Source organism: Saimiri boliviensis, chromosome 16, assembly GCF_048565385.1.
Source record: "Saimiri boliviensis isolate mSaiBol1 chromosome 16, mSaiBol1.pri, whole genome shotgun sequence".
Taxonomy (NCBI): domain Eukaryota; kingdom Metazoa; phylum Chordata; class Mammalia; order Primates; family Cebidae; genus Saimiri; species Saimiri boliviensis.
Window position 1 is genome coordinate 3,611,211 of NC_133464.1, and position 20,224 is coordinate 3,631,434.

The following is a 20,224-nucleotide window of genomic DNA, read 5'->3' on the forward strand; positions in this document are numbered from 1 at the left end:
GCCTCTGTTGGCAGGGTGACAGGATCTGTCTCAACCTGTGCCTTTTGGGGATGTCAAGTTCCAGGCTTGCTGGGGCTGTCAGCCATTTATTTAAGCAGAGAGTTATGTGTGTGGAGGAAAATGTCCGCTTAGCTTGTGACATTAATTTGCAACTTGATTGCTAATGAAACAGGAAATGCCTGGCCTTTTGGAATTCTGTGTCATCATGCCCTTCGCAAGAGAGAGGCTCATTTACTTTGAACTTAACAATGGGGGTTCAAAAAATTGGACCAACCAAAGCTTACTTCCTCCATGGCACAGGAGCACCCTGAAGGTCACTGTGACACAAAAGAAGGTTGCTGCAAAGTATGAAAAGCTTCTGGAAAAGTAGAAATTGTGCCTGTCCCTGCCCAGGATTTGGTATCCTGTTGCTCCACCTTACCCCAGCAACAATACCTATTAAAATGGCAATGCTGGTCTTTCCCTTCCGTTCCTAGAATCTGGATGTTTTTCCTGATGTTTTGAAAGGTTAGTAATCATTATGCAATTTATGTATTATGTGATATATATAATTTATGAAATATTTAATCGGATGCCATGCTGGGCATCTGATCAATATAGCTGGAGTTATGACAGTTATGATGCATATAAATAAACTTGACGGAAGACCCACTGTTCTCAGCGAGACTTTCTCTTCTTACTACTATAATATATAGATGGTCCCTGATTTACCATGGTTAGACTTAACGATTTTTGAACTGTTTGATGGTGCAAAAGAAGCATGTATTCAATTCACTATTTGATTTCTGGTGGGGCTACAGCCAGATAAACCCATCGTACATTGAAAATGCACTTTCAACTTATGATACCTTCATCTTACCACGAATTTAGTGGGAGGGGACCCCATTCCAAGTTGAGGAGCCTCTGCTTCAAGAGGTAACATTGCAAAAGACACTCTGGTGCTGTGGTCTCTCCCCTTGAGGTTAGGCTAAACCTGAAGCTGGCCAAAGCTGAGGGTTCTCTATTTTATGCCCAGAGGCCATCTGGCAGGGTGGGCGGCACCATCCCAGGTCCTGGTTGTATACCTTCTCCTGGCTTTCAAAGTATCCGCAGCCTCTCTATTTTATACCCAAAGCTATTCCATAAATTTCCCCAGGAATGTATATCCATTTTAAGGCAGCCAGTTACTAGGTATTTCTTGAGGGTATTCTAGGTTTCAGATAGATTCTAAATCAGATCAGGATTCTGGAGAAAAGTCTTCCCTCTATTTAGACTTCTGGTAAACCCAAAGCAGCTGTACCTCTGGTGTTGGTGTTGTGCCTAGTAAGACGGATGGCAGGCAAATTCTTCCTGGTTACACTCACTCCTTACAAGGCCTGATGGCAAATTAATGTGCCCTTTCTCTGTGGGGGCAGCCCTGTGCCCAGCACATGGCTCAGTTAGCAAAGTGTAAGCTGTACTCCAGCTCTCACTCCCTGGGCCAAGTGCCCTTGTGCAGTGCACACCCTAAACAACGGCCCTGATCACTTTTACAAAGGCAGCCAGCTGTTCTGGCTGTGTCCCCTGCCAGGCTGCGGTTGGGGAGGGGAGCTGGGCAAATACCACATACCATGAGGAAGGAATATCCGATCCACAAACTCCGCCACCCAGCTGGGCAGTGGGGGATGGAGACATCTTGGCTGTGGACAGCAATGGCGACGGCCGGGGCCTCGCACACAGAGCAGCGGCTGATGTAGGGCTTGATCTCGTCTTCGGCCACGGGCATCATGGGCAGCGGGGCGGTGGTGGAGAGCCAGTAGGACTTGTCGTTCCGGCTGGCATAGTAGCAGACGTCCCCAGGGTTGCAGTAGAGAAAGGGCATGGTGCTGAACCTCGCCAGGCAGGAGCCCGCCAGCCCTGAGGAAGGAGGGGCCGTGAGATCACAGCGCAGTGCAGCCAGAAGACGCACCTGCCATCTCCAGCCTGGCCCAGGAGGCTCCGACTTGCCCCAGGCCACCTGGTGGAGTTCAGCCACCTATGGGAGGGCCAGGCTGAGGCTTCTCAGTTTCTTTCTTTTTGTCTTTTGGATCAAACAGACTACACTGGCATTTTGGAACAGCTCTGTTCTACAGGTTATCACAGATACTGGGCCAAGCTGGATCAGCCGGGAGTAGCATCTTCATGGAACAGCATTTTGGGTGAGCCCTACCTTAGTGGGGTCTTATAGCACTGGCCCCAAGAAACCTCTGATGGCCTCCTAGGGGTCACTCTTTGACCACAAGGAGCCACCCAAGAAGGGGCCCTGGCTCCTCTCCCGTCCATGTAGCCTTATTGCTTCTGGAAACAAAGACAGCCTTTCTCTCCTGGCCCTGGTGACTGCTGCGGCTAAGTGGGCTTCCCTCTTCACATGGATTGCTGAAAAGCTCAGAGCCAGAGGTGCACCTTTAGCAAACACCCACTGCTGGGCCTGCCTCCTTGGCCCTGTTCCCAGATCTATTTTAGGCCCTTATCCTTGGCGGCCCTTGCTCAGCTGTTCTCAAGAAACCGACTGTGGAAGTGGAGTACAGAGTGTGCAGGTGCCATGAGGCCAGCTTCAGGTGCCCAGGGGCAGAATGCCTGCTGTCACCTGTGCCAAGGAGGTAGAATGTGTCCTGTGTCCTGGAGACCCTTCCTGTCACCCACTCATGGGGGATCTGATACTAAGCCACCTCCACTTGTAACTTGTGTGTGTTGCATTTTCTGCATTCGAAGTCACTTTCATGACTTTTAAAGGCTTCCTTGAATAAGACCATGTACACGTGTCCATCTGTCCATTTTCCAGGGGGGATTGTGTGCGAGGAGTATGATACGAACCCCAGCCCCTCAGGGCCCCTGCCTGACTCCAAGTCTACAGAACTTGTGTCAAAAGGCAAGAAGGAGGTGAAGCCATCGGTGGCCTCCGCTGGAGAGGGGCCAGGGTCAGAGGGGTCACATGGAGCCTGTGGAAGCTGATACCAAGTTAAAAGGCAGGTCCCGGTGTTAATGCCCTGAGGTTTCTGGGCTTTGTAAGGTTCTGCTACAAAGGCCGTTTTATCTTTCTGTACCACCAGGAATGCGGGTGGACCCTTCCATCAGGGGAACTCATCAGCTGTGGAGGGTTCGGGAGTCTCGCTGTGGCCCTCTGACTGTGGCTGCTTCCGGGCCAGCCCTGAGCAGGCTGCAGGAACCGGGCGGGTGGTACCTACCCAGGTCCTGGTTGTGCGCTTTCTCCTGGCCCTCAAAGTACAGCAGGCTGTACCCGCTCCAGAGCTTGTTCATGCCCACAGGGCACATGGGCTCCTGGTCCGTCTGGCTGTGCTTCACCAGGAGGTAGCCGATGCTGACGCTGCGGCCTGGCATGCCGGGCAGGCCTGGGCTCCCTGGACGGCCTGGCACTCCTGTGGCCCGAGAAAGAGAGAGACACAGCAGCCCCCTTGACAGCCGCCCACGGAAACCTAGGGACCCAGGCGTGCAGGGCAGTTTATAGGCACACCCAGACCTCAGGGCTCAGTCTGTGGAGATCAAGAGACTCTTGGGAAGGATTTGACCAAGACTTTGTGCTCAGCAGCAGGAAATGATGGCCGGGAGGGCACTGGGCACAGAGGAGGGGGCCTTTCCATAAAGGACTCAGTCAGCCACAGGTAGGCGTGTGCCCCTCAGGGTGCACGCAACGTGCCTGGAGTTGGAAGTGCCCGGAGAGTATCACAGGGCAGCCCCACCCCCAGCAGTGATCCCCCGCTGCTGGACACTTCCAGGAGAGGCGGCTCATCGCAGGCTCTGCTGACTGTGCACTTGACCAGATCCTGGGTTAGAATGTTCTTTCTGCGCTTCCTTAACTCCCACCCTGGAACACACTGGGGCGGCTCATCCGCCTAAAGCACGGCAGCCCTGTGAATGTTTCTCAGTCCCCTCCCCTTCCAAGGGACACTCACGGTCATGCCCCTTTCTCCCGGGACACCTCTCCTGCGCCGCGTGGGCTCTGACTTGCCAGCATTTGTTTCTGGGTGCACCACACGGGCCCATAACTTGCTGGTTGTGGGTCTGTCTCCAGGGCCAGGGGACTGCTATTTCTTTGACTTGGACACCGATAATGCTACCTCTGTTTAATTTATTTTTTTTTTTTTTGAGACAGAGTTTCGCTCTTGTTACCCAGGCTGGAGTGCAATGGCGCGATCTCGGCTCACCGCAACCTCCGCCTCCTGGGTTCAGGCAATTCTCCTGCCTCAGCCTCCTGAGTAGCTGGGATTACAGGCATGCACCACCACGCCCAGCTAGTTTTTTGTATTTTTAGTAGAGACGGGGTTTCACCATGTTGACCAGGATGGTCTCGATCTCTTGACCTCGTGATCCACCCGCCTCGGCCTCCCAAAGTGCTGGGATTACAGGCTTGAGCCACCGCGCCTGGCCATCTGTTTAATTTTAATTTCAGTGCTCCGACCATTGGCTCAAACTAGGCTCAGGTTGATTAAGACAAATTTTGAGAATTCTTTTTGCATGAACAGCTGTTATTCCTGGCTTATCTCATTCTGCATGTGTGCAAATAATTAAAAAAAAATAAGTAAGATGGCTGGGCATGGTAGCTAACTCCTGTAATCCCAGCACTCTGGGAGCCCAAGGCGGTCGGATCACTTGAGGTCAGGAGTTTGAGATCAGCCTGACCAACATGGTGAAATCTGGTCGCTACTAAAATAAAAAAAAAATTAGCTGGATGTGGTGGCACATGCCAAGTAGTCCCAGCTACTTGGGAGGCTGAGACAGGAGAATTGTGTGAACCTGGAAGATGGAGCCTGCAGTGAACAGAGATCGCGCCACTGTACTCCAGCTTGGGCAAGACAGAGCAAGACTGCCTCAAAAAAAAAAAAAAAAAAAGACGGCTTTGTAGTGTGGCTCTTGTAAATGTAAATAGTTGGTTTCTTTTTGGATTCGGTTTGAATCCTGACCCTTGAAGTCTGCTCATCCCCACTCCCTTCGCAGCACCGGCAGGTGGCCCAGGAAAGGGAGGGAGGCTGTCCCCGGACTTGGTGCCAGGTGCTCTGCTGGGCATGGGAGCGGCGCGGCCTGTGCAGAGTAGGAGCAGGAGGATGGGGCAACACCTCATTTCTGGCTTTTCTGGGCACTCGTGTCCTCCTCCTGCAGACCACAGCGTGTGAGTCAGACTCAGCACGGGGACCTGGGAGGTTCCCTCCCTACCGCTCACTCACCTTCTTGGCCAACCGGCCCCTGGTGGCCTATGGGCCCTTCCTCTCCCCGGAAGCCGGGAACAGCAGACACGCCGCCTCTTCCCTGGGGCCCGGCTTTCCCTGGAGCCCCACGGAAACCTGCAAGCCACCAAAGAAGTGTGAGTATGGCTGGAAACTGTGACCACGCTGGCACAGCTGGCGATCTGCAGGGAACACAAGAGGATGCAACGCCAGCAGTCCCCGGCATCGCCCAGGCGGCCCCGTGGGGATCCAGGCCCCAGCTCAGCACCCTACCTGGTTCTCCGGGGGGGCCCTGGGGCCCCATCTCCCCGGGTGCCCCAGGAGGGCCTCGCCTCCCCTGGGGACCTACTGTCCCTGGTTGGGTAGCAATCCTCTGGGGGATTCCTGCAATCCCGGGGGCTCCCACGATGCCGGGGGCACCTAGAAGGGAAACAGAGAGGCCCCAGTAAACACGCAAGGTCATTCCACTCTCTTGCTCTGAGTGCTACTGTGTTTCTTACCCCTGGAGGCTCCTTTTGGAGCTTCCTGGACAGTTGTGCTTTCTAGAGATGAGCCAGACACTAAGGGGCCCGAGCCGTGACTCAGCGCCTGACGTTTGAATATTAAACTTTCCATTCCCCAAAGCCCTCCCTGCTCTTTACAGCATGTGACCCACGCCAGAGAGGACCTTCTGGCTGTTTGACCTTCAGGATGTCCCCAGGCCTAGAGAGGCTGGCCTGAGCTGCTATCTCTGCAGGCACGCAGACGGTCACTTACCAGGGAATCCTGGGTCTCCCTTGGGTCCCTTGGGGCCTCTGTCACCCACAGGTCCGGGGGGTCCAGGGTTCCCCATGAAGCCTTGTTCACCCCTGGGCCCTACAACACAAACAAGACATTAGGGACATGGAGGTCTGTGGGGAGGGGCTCCTCGCACCGCGGCCAGGGTTGCTGGCGCACCGCCATGAGCACCATTACCTTTTTCTCCCGGGAGACCGAGCACGCCGGGCCTGCCCTGGGGCCCAGGGTCCCCGACCCATCCTTTGGTCCCTGGGGTTCCCGGAGCTCCTGGGTTCCCTGTGTCACCTTTGCTTCCAGGAAGAGCAGCAGATCCCGGTGGCCCGGGTGGGCCCCGATAACCTGTTGGCATTAGGGACAAGAAGGGAGGGTTTAAACTGTGCAGCCAGGTGCACAGTCACGCATTTGGGGGACAGCCTCTGGCAAGTTTGCGACATGGCATGACTTTGTCTTTCTTTTTAAAAAGTTGTCATAAAATATGTATAACATAAAATTTACCATTTTAACCATTTTTAGGTGCACGGTTCAGTGGCATTAAACATATTTGCATTGCTGGGCAACTTTCACCACCGGCAATCTCCAGAACTTTCTCATCATCCGAAACTGAAATCTGTCCCTGTGAAGCACTCACTTTCCGTGTACCCCTCCCCTGACCCTTAGCAACAGCTGTTCTGCCTTCTGTTTCTATGAAGTTGATGACTTCAGGGCCTCACGTGTGTGGAATCACAGAGTCGGTCGTTTTGTGACTGGGTTCTTTCACTCAGCAGAATGTCCTCAAGGGCCATCTAGGTGGTAGCAGTCTTTTTAAGACATGGTGGTTCACACCTGTAATCTCAGCACTTTGGGAGTCTGAGGCAGGTAGATTACTTGAGCCCAGGAGTTCAAGACAAGCCTGGGCAACATAGCGAGACTTCATCTCTACAAAAACTACAAAAAATTAGCTGGGCATGGTGGGGCATGCCTGTAGTCCCAGCTACTTCGGAGGCTGAGGAGGGAGGATCACACAGCCTGGAAGGTTGAGCCTTCAGTAAGCTGTGATCACACCACTGGACTCCAGCCTGGGTGACAGAACCAGACTCTGTCTCAAAAAAACCAAACAGGCTGGGTGCGGTGGCTCATACTTGTAATCTTAGCACTTTGGGAGGCCAAGGTGGGCTGATTGCTTGAGGTCAAGAGATTGAGACCAGCCTGGAAGACATGGTGAAAACCCATCTCTACTAAATATATAAAAATTAGCTTGGCATGGTGGCAGGTGCCTGTAATCTCAGCTACTAGGTGGGGCTGAGGCACGAGAATTCCTTGAACGCGGGAGGCAGAAGTTGCAGTGAGCCAAGATTGCACCATTGCACTCCAGCCTGGACGACGGAGCAAGACTGTCTCAAAAAACAAAACAAAACAAAACCCAAACAAAAAAGACAACCTCCTCTTCCATGGTGCGTACAATGACTGCATTTTGCTTCTTAATTCCTCTGTCGATGGACCCTTGGGTGGCTTTCAGCTCCTGGTGCTTGTGAATAGCACTGCTGTGAACCTTGACGCACAAATACTTGTTTGAGGAGTGACTTCATGTTTACATCCTCTCTTTCCAATATTCAGGTCATTTGTGATTAGGGAATGCAAATTAAATTTAATATGTGTCTAAGCACAATACATTGAGGAAGAAGAAAGCCATTCATGGTGTACATTTCCGAGTCCGCTGCAGTTTGACTGTCTGCTACTACAGCAAGTAAACGACAGGGCCCATGTCTCGGCTTCCCGGGGGCCAGATCGTGCAGGTGATGGAAATGACACAGGATGAACGGTGATGGCCCCTGGCCCTTTGACTGGAGTCTGGCCACAGTGTGGAAATGAACATGCAATTCTCCCCCTAGATGAAGTGGGCCATTGCCAGCTCCTGCCCCACAGATGCTGAAGCACAGATGCATAGTCCTGCTTACCTTTCAGGCCAAATATCCCTGGCGCCCCTTTGTCACCAGGTGCCCCAGAGATGTTGGAAGGGGGCGTGATGCCAGGGAACCCCTGAAGTCCTGGATTCCCAGGTGGGCCTCGTTGCCCTTAGGATGAAAACAGAAGACATTATTTTCAGCATTAGCACCTGACTTTTCAAATCCACTGTTTTCCTTGCACACCATCACCTGTGGTGGACCAGTCTAGTGGGCGATACGGCGATGGGAGGTGCCCTCAGGTCAAGGAGCATCTCATGGCGAGGCTCTCAGGGTGGGGCTGGGGAGGCAGGGGCTGTGTGAGTCCTCTCTGACCCCGACTTTCTCCTATGGGGACCTCTCCAGTGGGTCCTGCCTGCCTGTGCTCCACTTCCCCAAGGCACTGCCCAGTCGTGCTTAGATGGAGCCTCAGCCCCAGGCATGGCACAGTCAGACTCTGGTCCTGGTACATGTGGACAGTGGTCAGCACATGCGATGCACGGAAGGCGGGAGAACTGCAAAGGAGACTTCAGTTGACATTAGTGTCGTCAGCCCTCCGCGTGGCTGCCACCGGGGCCTCGGATCCCAGCTTGGGTAGAGTTGGTCCTCATTATTCACAGATTCTGTACTTCCCAATTCGCCTGCTCACTAAAACTCACTTGGAATCCCCCCAAATCAACACTGGCATTCACGGATGTACACAGAGGTAAAAATGAGTCCCAGCTGAGGTCCAGCAAGGCGACACTCCTGCCTTCTCACGGCAGCTCACCCTGTAAGCACATGTCCTTGTCTTGGTCTCTGTAGTGCCCTGTTTTCTACATTTTTGTGCTTTATGCTGGTGATCTTGCTGTTTCAAATGTCCCCCATATATTACGTTGAAGTGCAGCCTGGTGTTTCTAAATGCAAGAAGGCTGTAAAGTCCCTTATGGAGAACCAAGTATGTTGGAGGAGCCACATTCCGGCATGAGTGAGGGTGCATGTTGAGTGTTCATGAATCAACAACCCACACCAAATGAGGTGCTGTTACACAGAAGACCAGGATATATATTGATCATCGAGAAAAATGTTGTGAGCAGAGGCTTGCAGGAATCTAGCCTTGTATTTCCACTAGGAAAATGGTCAGTACTCACTAAGTCAGTGTTCTTGATGACTTCAGAATATAGCTACTGTGGATAATGAGAACCAACAGTTTTTGGGTCAAAGGCTGGAGCCCTTTGGCACAAGTAGGAGAGTAAGAGGGAAGTGCCACGTAAGAAAATTTGTGGAAATTCAAGTCCTCTCTGTGCTGTCAGCCAACAAGTCATTAATGGAGCTTTATGTGCCGTAGGGCAGGGGTGGGCAGAAATGAGCGTGGACCTGAGTCTGGGTGGATGAAGTCTACTTTCCCTCCTAACCACCTGCAGCCTTCTGTTTCTCCTGAAGGGCTGGGGACCAAGATTAGTATTAGAACCCTACAAAACGTTAGAATGTCCAAGTGAGCAAGGAGGGCGTCATTTCTGCTCTGCAGGGAAGAGTGAGCTGGGTGAAACATGCAGATCTATAAAAATGAGAAAAGGCAGCAGCAGTGGTTTCCTGCTTCCCCCTGGCTTTGTGACTCGTCTATACTCATCAGCAGCAGGAAGAGGTTTTCCCTTTGGAAGATCGTGGTATCCATTATCCATCTCAGGGGAAAGGATTCCATGCATGTTTCCCAGTAGGACAAAAGAAACAGCAGGAGAAATAATCTAGAGAGGTGACACTTGTTTCACAAATCACAGACAACACAAAAGTGGGTTCATTAGCCCTGAGGGCATCAGTGAGCCACCATCTGTGGTTTGATATAAAATGACATCAATTGAACTGCTTCTAGCTATTGTCACAAAGTACCCGAAACAGATGGTGAGTGTCAGTAAATAATGGCAAAGATTCCTGAGTTAGATGATCCGCAATCCCCAGACTGGCAGATTTTCAGGAAAACATAATTAACTTAGCTGCAGTGATGAGGACTCTGTTAATGAGAACAATTAGCAAACATGAGTCAGTTTGTTGGAATCTGGATGAAAACAGCGACGATTTCTCAGCAGCCCCCGCAGATTGTCCTAAGTACTGACAAAAAGTCCCACGTCTCACTAACAGGGGTTCCATGAAGGGCCATGTTGCATGACTCAAGGCCTAATCAGGAGCTGATGCTTGAATGCCAGCTGTGGAAATAGGTAAGATTGCAAATTCTAGCTTCAGTGAGCTGTGAGATGGTTTGGCTGTGTCCCCACCCAATTCTCATCTTTTAGTGAATTGTAGTTCCACCAATCCCCACAACGTGATAGGAGGGACCTGGTGGGAAACAACTGAATCAGGGGCTGGTTATCCGCACGGTGTTCTCGTGATAATGAGTTCCCATGAGATCTGATGGGTTTATGAGGGGCTGTCCCTGCTTGACTCAGCACTTCTGTCTCATGCCTCCAGTGAAGAAGGATGGGTTTGTTTCCCCCTCCGCCATAACTGTAAGTTTCCTGAGGCCTCCCCAGCCATGCAGAACTGTGAGTCAATTAAACCTCTTTCCTTTAGAAATTACCCAGTCTCCGGTATTTCTTCATAGGAGCATGAGGATGCACTAATACAAATGAGATGCAACTCATGTAAAGGAAGATGACAGATTGAAATTATTTCCATATTTTTAGAGAAGAGTATGTGTCCTGAATGACATTATGATCAGTGTGTGAATGTCATCATGGAAAGTCGTCTTTCCCTCATCACAAGCCAGAGGCAGTGGCCTCAGAGGCCAAGCCCCAGTGGCACTGGGCAGTGTCTGCTCTGGCCTCCAGAGCAGGAGTCATCAGCTCATGGGGCCACAGTGATGTTCATGCAGAATGAGGGTGGGGGGCGTGGCTTACAAAAGGCAGCATGCCTCACGGTGGCTTGGAAGCAGGGGTCATGGTCCAGGTCCCTGGGATGGGAACACCACAGTAGGTCATGAAGAGTTTTGGTAAATGGGTGGCACACAGATCAAATGTGTAATAAGGCCATCAATGTTAACGTAGGGGTATTCTGAGCTGCACATAACTCTCCATTGATGTCAGACAATTATCCTACAATTTCACAGTATTCTTCTCCCACAAATATTTGTTGAGCACTCACTCAGCAACAAGCATTTTGCCAAGGTATGAGCAGAAAATAAATGAGGTAAATTTCTGCCCTTGTGGATGGAAATCTTAATCTGTGTTTTGTGGTCAAGTTCGGGATCTGAACATCATGCTGTGTGAATCAAATGTTAAAAATGCATGGTCACACAAATGCTAGCAGCTTTGTTCTGTGACCCACCCCACCAAGGGCCACTGCGTGCACCCTGTCGATATCCCAGCTTGGCTCCCCCCGCCCCTCCCTGTACCAGATCTCCTCTGCAGAACTCCTGGCCAAGTCTCCCCTATTGCTGTGCTCCCAGATGCCTTTCAGGTGACAGACTGGCAAACTGATCATCATGACACTCCAAAAACAATGCTATGTTTCGAGGCCTTTAACAATAGCAAACATTTACTGCTGGCCTGTGTGCAAGAGCCTTACCTGTAGTATCTCATTGCATCCTCCCCATACTCACAAGTGCATTTGTGTTCTCGTTTTACAGACAAAGCCTAGAGACATTCAATTCCATGGCCAGCGTCACATGGTGAAAACCTGGCCCATGTGAGACTCAGAACAAGAACCCAACAGGGATCTGATTTAAAGTTCATGGGCATGGTCAACTCTATTCCTGAGCTTCTGGGAAGCTTATGCTGATGGACTGACCCTAGATCCTCACCTGGACTGAGGCTGTGCTGGTGGACTAACCCTAGATTCTCACCCCTGACTGAGGCTATGCTGCTGGACTGACCCTAGATCCTCACCCCTGACAGGCTGTGCTGCTGGACTGACCCTAGATCCTCACCCTGACTGAGGCTGTGCTGCTGGACTGACCCTAGATCCTCACCCCTGACTGAGGCTGTGCTGGTGTATTGACCCTAGATCCTCACCCAGACTGAGGCTGTGCTGCTGGACTGACCCTAGATCCTCATCCCTGACTGAGGCTGTGCTGGTGTATTGACCCTAGATCCTCACCCCTGACTGAGGCTGTGCTGCTGGACTGACCCTAGATCCTCACCCCTGACTGAGGCTGTGCTGCTGGACTGACCCTAGATCCTCACCCCTGACTGAAGCTGTGCTGGTGGACTGTCCTGGATCTTCACCCTGACTGGGACTCTGGCAGCACCGTGCAGCCTCCCAGGATAGTCTGGCTGCTGTTGGCAGAGCTCCTCCTCTTTCTCCTGTCTTCAGATCAGTGCTGTGGAGCTCAGTGGCTAGGGGATTCTGGAATTTCCAGTCGCTGGTGAGGGGAGAGGGCAGGCAGCAGATCCTGGAGGGTCAGATTGATCTGCGAGCCTTGAGACATCCCTGCACCCCAGCAGAAGCCAGAGTTGCTGGCCTCCTTGGATCTGACTTCCTCTCTTGTGGGGTGTCTGGTTCTAGCTTCATAGGGAATTGGCACCAGAAAAGCTCAGACCTTTGTGCACGGAAGCCAGAGAGTTTCTGTTGCCACTGTGAAGCCCAGGGTGCTCAGGACCTCCATCCAGGTGCGCTTCCCACCTTCCATACCTGAGCCAGGAGATGCCCGTGGTCAAGCTGGTGGGGTGGGCAGGCTGTGGGAGGGGCCCATGGATCTCAGGGGCAGACTCTGGAGCTGTGCGCTCACGCACAATGAGACCACAACACCCTTAGTAGACTGGCTCCCAGAAAAGTCCTGGTTTCTATTTTTATCTAGGAATGTTTCTCACTGCCATGAAAACCTTGAGCCGACCTTGGCTGGTGACCAGGGAGGCTGTGGGGTGGGAAGATAGGTTTCTGGTTATTTCCTACCCACGTATGGGTCAGTGTGGCTCTGCTAGGAGGTTTAATGCATTTATTTCTTCACGCATTCACTACTCAGAGTGGTTGTCATGGCAAGCCCTGCGCCAGTGCCCTGGGTGCACAGAGGGTCTGAAGGGGTCTCTAGGCCAGGGAGCTTATCAGCTACTCCTCGGGATGGGTGGTCAGTGCCTCACTAACACTGATGGGACAAAATAAAGTACCTAACAAACTGAAGACCAGCTGAGAGGTTGTGCAACAGGAAGTCCTGCCGCCCGAACCGCTCTTCCCTGTCCTTCTGCGCAGCCTCTCCCACCCCACAGACGCTCCAGGGCCCCACCTCTGGGTGTGATCTGGTTATGGGGATGGCAGTGTTTGCTTGGGAGTGTGTGGCCTCACCTGGAGCTCCCTGTTCTCCTTTCTGTCCTGGGACTCCCACAGGGCCTGGCAGGATGTTAGCCTCTCCTCGGTCACCTCTCTCCCCAGGAGGACCTGGGAAGCCTGGGTCTCCGTGGATGTCAGCACCTGCGGAAGAGTGACCAGAGCGGCTGATGCCAGTGTTTCCGATGACACAGCTGACTTTCCCAAGTGAAAGAGCAGTTCGGGGTGCCTCTAAGGCAGAGAAACAGAGGAAGCCCCGGGGATTTCAGCTTGGAAAACACTATATGGCCTCCGAGTCACAGGAGCTGGGATTTGGAAGGGATCTTACAGAGATTACAGTAGAAGCCCTTGGCTTTATGGATAAGAAAATCAAGGCCCATCGGAGGGTCCAAATTCACAGAAACAGTGGGTCAAAGAGTTGGGGCCCTTTCCAGGCCTTGGCTCCTGAGGGCTGCTCTTTGGGCTATGCCTTAATTAGGTTTTCAAAGCAAACACTATCTAAAGTCTTCCCTGTTCTCACATCGGGCTCTCAATGCCACTGTGGCAGGAAACAGCAAAACACCGTTACAAGGATTTCCTGCCACGTGCCCACTGGAACTGGAATTTATATGTAAAACACACCCACACAAATTACCTGTAGAGAGTGCGCTATTCGGTGATGTAAAGTATCTACAAAGAGCACATTCTAAAAGCAGCTTTAGGATTAGGGGTGCTTTTTTCCCGCTTAAATGTGTTGATTTTTTACATGAGTTTAAATGTGCTCATTTTTTTTTCTTCCACTTAATATAAATTTGTATACACTGAAAAGAAAACAAGGTTATCTTTTGAAACCTGCTGAAAAAGCAAGGCCTCTATTTCTCTGTCCGTCTAAAAGCCTGATAGGTCCATTCAACACAGCAACTGGCTTGAGAAACGGATTCTTAGGGAGCACATCTCAGCAGCGTAGAGGATCTCAGGACCTGGACCCTTCCCTAGGGATGATCAGTGCTTCGGGAAGCCCGTCCTGCTCCCTAAGACCCTTCCTTCCCTGAAGTCTGCGAGGGCCGACCCAGCACAGAGTCCCCACCCGCCACGCCTCTGTGTGGGACTCGGGCTGAGCTGGCGCAGAGTACCTGGGGATCCCGGAAAGCCTTTGGTGCCTGGCAAGCCGTGTAAGCCGCTGATCCCGCGGGGTCCAGGGAAACCTGTGGGGTGTCACTCACAGTTATTTCATGTGTAGGACGGCACAGGGGGTCTGGGTGGGAGAAACTCTCAAGGTAATTCACATGTGTTTCCTTGGCTCTGAAACTGTCACCTGATACTGTCACCCATGCAATCCTGTTAAAGCGTCACAAACAGGAAGCAGCTAAGCCACAGGTTCGACTTACACAACATGTAACTAACCATGCTTATGCCATCTAGGAAAACCACTGAATTTGAACACCTTTTGTGGAAGCTGTTTTGCAGACTGGCTAGGCCAGAAGGGGCCTGGGGAGTGACGTGTGCCATGCCTTTTCCTGACGCTTGGCCACTGCTGTACGTTCGCTTTGTAAAAGCTGCTTGGGACAAATAACCCGTGTCATTTCCATTCCCTCTGGATTTCTGAGGGGAAGTATTTCTGAAGCAGGACATGGCAAACAGGTGGCAACTCCTTCTGTGATGTGGGCAGTAAGCATGGTAGGGCGGCCTGTCTCGGGCTGCAGGGGGCTGTGAGGGGCCCCGGGAAGGCCTGTGCAGCACCGTGGGACATGGGCTGCTCCTGCACCCCGATCTCGTGGGGGATCCCTGTGTGGCAGTGACAGGTGGACCCTGAAGCCTCTCTGGGAGGCTGTCGTTCATCCTTCTGGGAGGTGAAGCCTGGGCAGATGTGTGCATCTGGCTTGATTCCCAGTGGCCTGGGGCACCAGCATCCCTGTGCTGCTGTGTTGGTGAAGGCCACCGTACGCCACAGCAACCCTTTGCTTTCAAACCTGAGCCTTTGCTCTGAGATGGGCCTTACAACTTGCCCCGAGAGAGGCTGGCCTCCTCAGCGGTGCCTCCTGCACAGCCCACGACCCTGGCTCTGGGTGACAGCGTGCTTTGCATGGCCTTACCTGGTAAGCCTGGAGCTCCCGGCCAGCCATCATCCCCTTTGCCACCAGGCAGTCCAATCCGCCCCGGCTCTCCCTGAGGCCCTGGTGGCCCCGTCAGCCCTGGAAAGCCTAGGGGTGAACACAGCATTAAGTCTGAGCACACAGGACACCCTGGGAACTGTCTGGTGAGGTCCTGGCGGGAGGGTCAGCCGCTCTGGGAGGGGCTGAGGGCCGGAGGAGCTGCAGTGCCACTTGGATGAGAGCTCAGAACTGTCCCTCAAGCTGGAGATGCAGGAGGTCTTGGACCCCACATGCAATTTCAATAGGGTTTGCTCAGCCTTGCCAGAGAGCAAACAGCGTGCAGTTTTAATTCTCGCCCTATTATCTAAATGGATGTCTGGAGGGACCTGGAGGTTGCGCCTGGATAGATGAGCCTCTCGGCATTCCCCAGTGCTGGGTAAAGAGGTGGAAGCCGCAGCAGCCCCGCGGGAAGCCAGCCCACTGTCCACTGTCCTTCTCTAACCTGGGGTGTTCACAGGGGCTGCTTCGCATTCAACTCACGCAGGGATCCCTTACAAACTGCTGGCTTCTATACGAGAGACAGAGGCTCGGCCGGAGAGGCACTTCTCGTCCATCCTCCTGCTTCTCCCCAGTCCTCAGGTCTCCCCCCAGCCCACGTGGCTGTTTCTCTCCACGCCATCGGCCCTGAGGAAGACTCCTGAGCGAGCAGCAGGCACGAGTGAGCTTCCAGGGTTGGGTGTGCTTGGAGGAATCTGACAACACTGGCTGCCTTTGTCCTGGGTCTCAGGAGGGCTTGCCGAAGGAAGGTGCTGTGGCTGCAGATTTTACCTGCTTGTCCTTTAAGTCCCGGAGGGCCTTGGACTCCAGTCACGCCTGTTATCCCAGGGAAGCCAATGTCACCTTCTGTTCCCTTTTCTCCGAAGAATCCCTTCAGACCTGGAACCACAGACACACTGCTTGGAACAGACAGACACTGGGCCCCTGTTTGCGGGCTCCAGGACGGGCAGTCACACTGCTGCTCCTCCCGGCATGGAGAGAGGCGCCGTGTCCCGCCCTCAGCTGATTCTGAACCCGCTTGTCCCTCTGAGCACTAGCCAGTCTCCGAGGCAGCACCAATGCGCCCCTCACTGTCTTAGGGAAAACAGGACACCCCCAAGAACGCTGGGCACGGCCAGCCCCACCCTTCTGCTGTGGGACCACAGCTCTGAGATACTGTCTCCTGGTGACGGACCCCGGGGAGGCCCACTCCAAGGCCTCTCTGGGCCCAGAGTTTAACAAAAAACAAAATGTTCAAAGGGTAACAGCAAAAAGAATTCTTAGGGGGAGGGGTAGCATCCCTTCCCTGACACATTGTCAGTTGAACAAGTGAAGGCCTCATCAGAGACACAGGGCTAGTGATGGTCTAGGGTGGGAGACACAGTCAGCCAAGTGCCCGATGGCTCAGCATGCAGAGCTCCCTGGCACCTGGGAGGAAGCCACCAGGAGCCCAGGGCACAGATAACAAAGGAGCCTGGGAGAGTTGGTAAATGCGAGATGTTTCCCAGCGGCAGGGCTCCAATGCTGTGCTCAACTGAACACGTCTTTCCACTCTAGAGCAATTTCTAGACCAAGAACTAGCCCAGCAGTCCCCGACTAGCCAACCCCAGACAACCCCTTCCCTCCCACCAAGGCCAGTCCTACAAGCAGTTGGGGCTCCAGCAACTTGAGCAGTATGGGGTCTCCCGTAAAGAAAATCTCCAGAGAGAAGAAAACTATCACAGGCCCCTTGAGATGTCACTGCAGCAGGAGTTCAGGAACGGAACCGCAGTGTGTAGAAGGGAAGGGAGGCGCTGTGCCACCCCAGGACCCACCCCTCCATTTCGCTCGGGCTGGGCAGCTGCCTAGGCGTCTCTCCCAAGAGATAACCTGACTCCCACGCCCCGTTTCCTGGACCCTTGGCTGTTTCTGAGAAGCTCCGGTCGGTGACCAGCTGCTGCATGGCCTCAGGTGTCCCGGGAGCCGGGACGCTGGCTAGCTTTCCAACAGTTGCACTTTATGAACTGCAGTGACTCTCATCTACCGAGTGTCCATTCTGGCTATTTTCAGTACCAAAGAGAGAGACAGAGAGAGAGGAAGACGTCCTGACTTTGCCTTCACTTTAACTTAATTAAAAATGATGGTCTTTCTTACACACTAGGCTTGAAGACCTCATTCCCTATCAAACGCTTTCTGGTTGTTACCAAATTTGATCTGTTTGGCAAGTCGGGCTCCTGGACAAAGGCTCAGGGCTGTTGTTGAAGATGAAGAAATGGAGAATAACTTGCATACCTGGTATTCCAGCCGTGCCCTGCTCCCCCTTCAGGCCTGGTCTTCCTGGCAAATTTATAGTGTCCCCGATATCACCTGTTATGTGAAAAAAGATGGCTAAGAACAGGGCTTCCCGTTGGGAGGTCACGAGTTTTGCAACTTCTATTTTGTTATATTCATAACAATAATAATTTGCTTTAAAATAACTAACAGCACTTGCAGGTCTGACATTGCCTCACATGCTCAGAGGGCTCGGAATTGTGGACTCCCGGTTTTCACTGGACGGGCAACACTCACCGAAATCGCCGGTCCGGCCAACCTCACCGTACAGGCCTGTTCTCCCTGGGGCACCTTTGTCACCCTAAAGACAGACGTGAACCATCTCAGAAGGCTGTGAAGTCAGTTGTAACTCTGAAGTCAGCACACCTATTTAACTATCCAGTATGCTAACAATAATACTAAGTTTGTGATTTTGTCATTTTGCAGAAAACTAGAGCTTTTCAGTCTGTATCACAGGCGGTCTGTGGAGCTGCTCTTTTTTTTTTTTTTTTTCTGAGACAGGATCTTGCTCTGTCACCCAGGTTGGAGTACAGAAGCGTGATCATAGCTCAATGCTGCCTTGATTTCTTGCTCAAGGCATCCCTCCGTCTCAGCCTCCTGAGTAGCTGGGATTACAGGTGTAAGCCACCATGCCTGGCTAATAGTTTTTAAATTTTTAGTAGAGATGGGGTCTTGCTATGTTGTCCCACTGGTCTTGAACTCCTGGGTTCAAGTGATTCTCCCTCCTTCGCCTCCCTCTGTGCCTGGCCTTGCTGTTCGTATGGAACTGCTAAGTGCTGAAATGAAAGAAGCGTGGCACATGCATCATCATTAAGAACATCAGCGGCCCAGGTCTCCATCACCGCGGCATGTGACGTCAGTGGCGGCGGTGACTCTGACCACATCCTTGCTCTCTCACGTTTTCCCAGGCACTCATGGTGGACCCTGTCTTGAGAGCTTATTCACATCTCATGAAAACCCTGCGAGGTGGCCAGGCGCAGTGGCTCACGCCTGTAATCCCAGCACTTTGGGAGGCCGAGGCGGGGGGACCACTTGATGTCAAGAGTTCAAGACCAGACTGGCCAAGATGGTGAAATCTCATCTCTATTAAAAATACAAAAATTAGCCGGGCATGGCGGCAGGCTCCTGTAATCCCAGCTACTTGGGAGGCTGAGGCAGAGAATTGCTTGAATCTGGGAGGTAGAGTTTGCAGTGAGCCAAGACTGGGCCACTGCACTCCAGCCTGGGCAACAGAGCAAGACTCCGTCTCAGAAAAAAAAAAAAAAACCAAAACAAACAAACAAAAAAAAAAACATTGCCAGGTAGGCAACATTACTTCCCATTCAAAAGACAAGGGAACTGAGGCACAGAGAAGTTTTGCTTAAGATCACTCAGCCAGCAAGTTGCAGAACTGGGATTTCGATTTGGGTAGCCAGATTGTAGAACCTACCCTCTAGATTATAACACAGATATGAAGCTGTGCATTTCCATCTGTGCACAGTGGGAAACTTCTCCAGAGCGACACAGGTGGTTGGTGAGGAGATTGGGAAGATGCCTGGGTTGATCTGTGGCTTCCTGGAAACCCTAGTTTTCCTCTCTAGAGTGCTTTTCTTCCCAGAGGGAGCATGAGCGTTCTGGTTTACCTTGGTGCCACTGAGACTTCAGTGCTACAGCACGATGCCCAAGCATGGCCTAACATAAGCCATTGCAATATTAATACAGCTAGGCCGGGCACGGTGGCTCGTGCCTGTAATCCCAGTACTTTGGGAGGCCAAGGCAGGTGGATCGCCTGAGGTCAGGAGTTTGAGACCAGCCTGCCCAGCATGGTGCAACCCTGTCTCTACTGAAAATACAAAAATAGGCTGGGCATGGTGGTGGGTGCCTGTAATCTCAGCTACTTGGGAGGCTGAGGCAGGAGAATTGCTTGAACCTGGGAGGTGGAGGTTACAGTGAGCTGAGATCATGCCACTGCACTCCAGCCTGGGCAACAGAGCCAGACTCTGTCTCCAAAAAAAAAAAGCTCCTTTGTATGAGGAAGGGGAGGGTATCCACAGGCTGCTTCTTTGTTTAGATGATGCTCTATTTTCCTTTTTCAAAGTTTACTTTTCTGAGGCATAACTTAAATACAGCCATGTGCACTCATCTGAAATGCACAGCTTAGTGAATTTTAACTTGCATGCTACTCACAGACACAGAGGACAGGCAGCACTCTATCATGGCTACCTGTGTGTGGAGGTAAAATGCACAGGCAATGCTGGGCCTGGTCTGAATCTACCACGCACATTTATTCTAAAGCAGCCGAGCTCCTGACCCCTGTCAAACAGCCTCATCTGTTCTGTAGCTTCACATATATGAAACAATCATGTGCGCTTTTCTGTTTCTGGTTTATTTTGTTCCATGTAAAGTTTGAAAATGTAGTTAGGTTGCTGGATTTTACCAAGAATTCTCATTGTATTCCTGTGTGTGGAGATAAAAGGCACAGGTAATACTGTGTCTGGTCTGAATGTATGATGTTCATTCATTCTTTTCCCTGTTGATGGACATCTGGGCTGTTTTCTAGTTTCGAGCTGTTGTGAATAAAGGTCCACTGGATGTTGCTGTAGGTGCCTTTGGCAGACACAGCTATCTTGCTTTTTTCTTTTTGAGATGGAGTCTTGCTTTGTCACCCAGACTGGAGTGCAGTGGCGTGATCCCAGCTCCCTGCAACCTCTTCCTCCTGGGT

The 20,224-nt window shown here is 52.1% G+C and overlaps 1 protein-coding gene across 1 annotated transcript in view; it reads right to left on the minus strand.

Annotated features, from left to right (window-relative positions):
* The window catches only part of COL4A2 (collagen type IV alpha 2 chain), a 200,266-nt gene that overhangs the window by 3,506 nt on the left and 176,536 nt on the right, over positions 1–20,224 (minus strand). Inside the window, exons 35-47 of the mRNA XM_003928248.4 lie at positions 17,761–17,824; positions 17,485–17,559; positions 16,006–16,113; positions 15,178–15,285; positions 14,218–14,289; positions 13,124–13,249; positions 7,889–8,005; positions 6,132–6,293; positions 5,934–6,032; positions 5,451–5,597; positions 5,178–5,294; positions 3,183–3,374; positions 1,589–1,875 (exon numbers count right to left, since the gene is read on the minus strand). Of these exons, the coding sequence (XP_003928297.2) occupies positions 1,589–1,875; positions 3,183–3,374; positions 5,178–5,294; positions 5,451–5,597; positions 5,934–6,032; positions 6,132–6,293; positions 7,889–8,005; positions 13,124–13,249; positions 14,218–14,289; positions 15,178–15,285; positions 16,006–16,113; positions 17,485–17,559; positions 17,761–17,824 (1,674 nt within the window). The remainder of the gene's footprint in view (positions 1–1,588; positions 1,876–3,182; positions 3,375–5,177; positions 5,295–5,450; positions 5,598–5,933; positions 6,033–6,131; positions 6,294–7,888; positions 8,006–13,123; positions 13,250–14,217; positions 14,290–15,177; positions 15,286–16,005; positions 16,114–17,484; positions 17,560–17,760; positions 17,825–20,224) is intronic.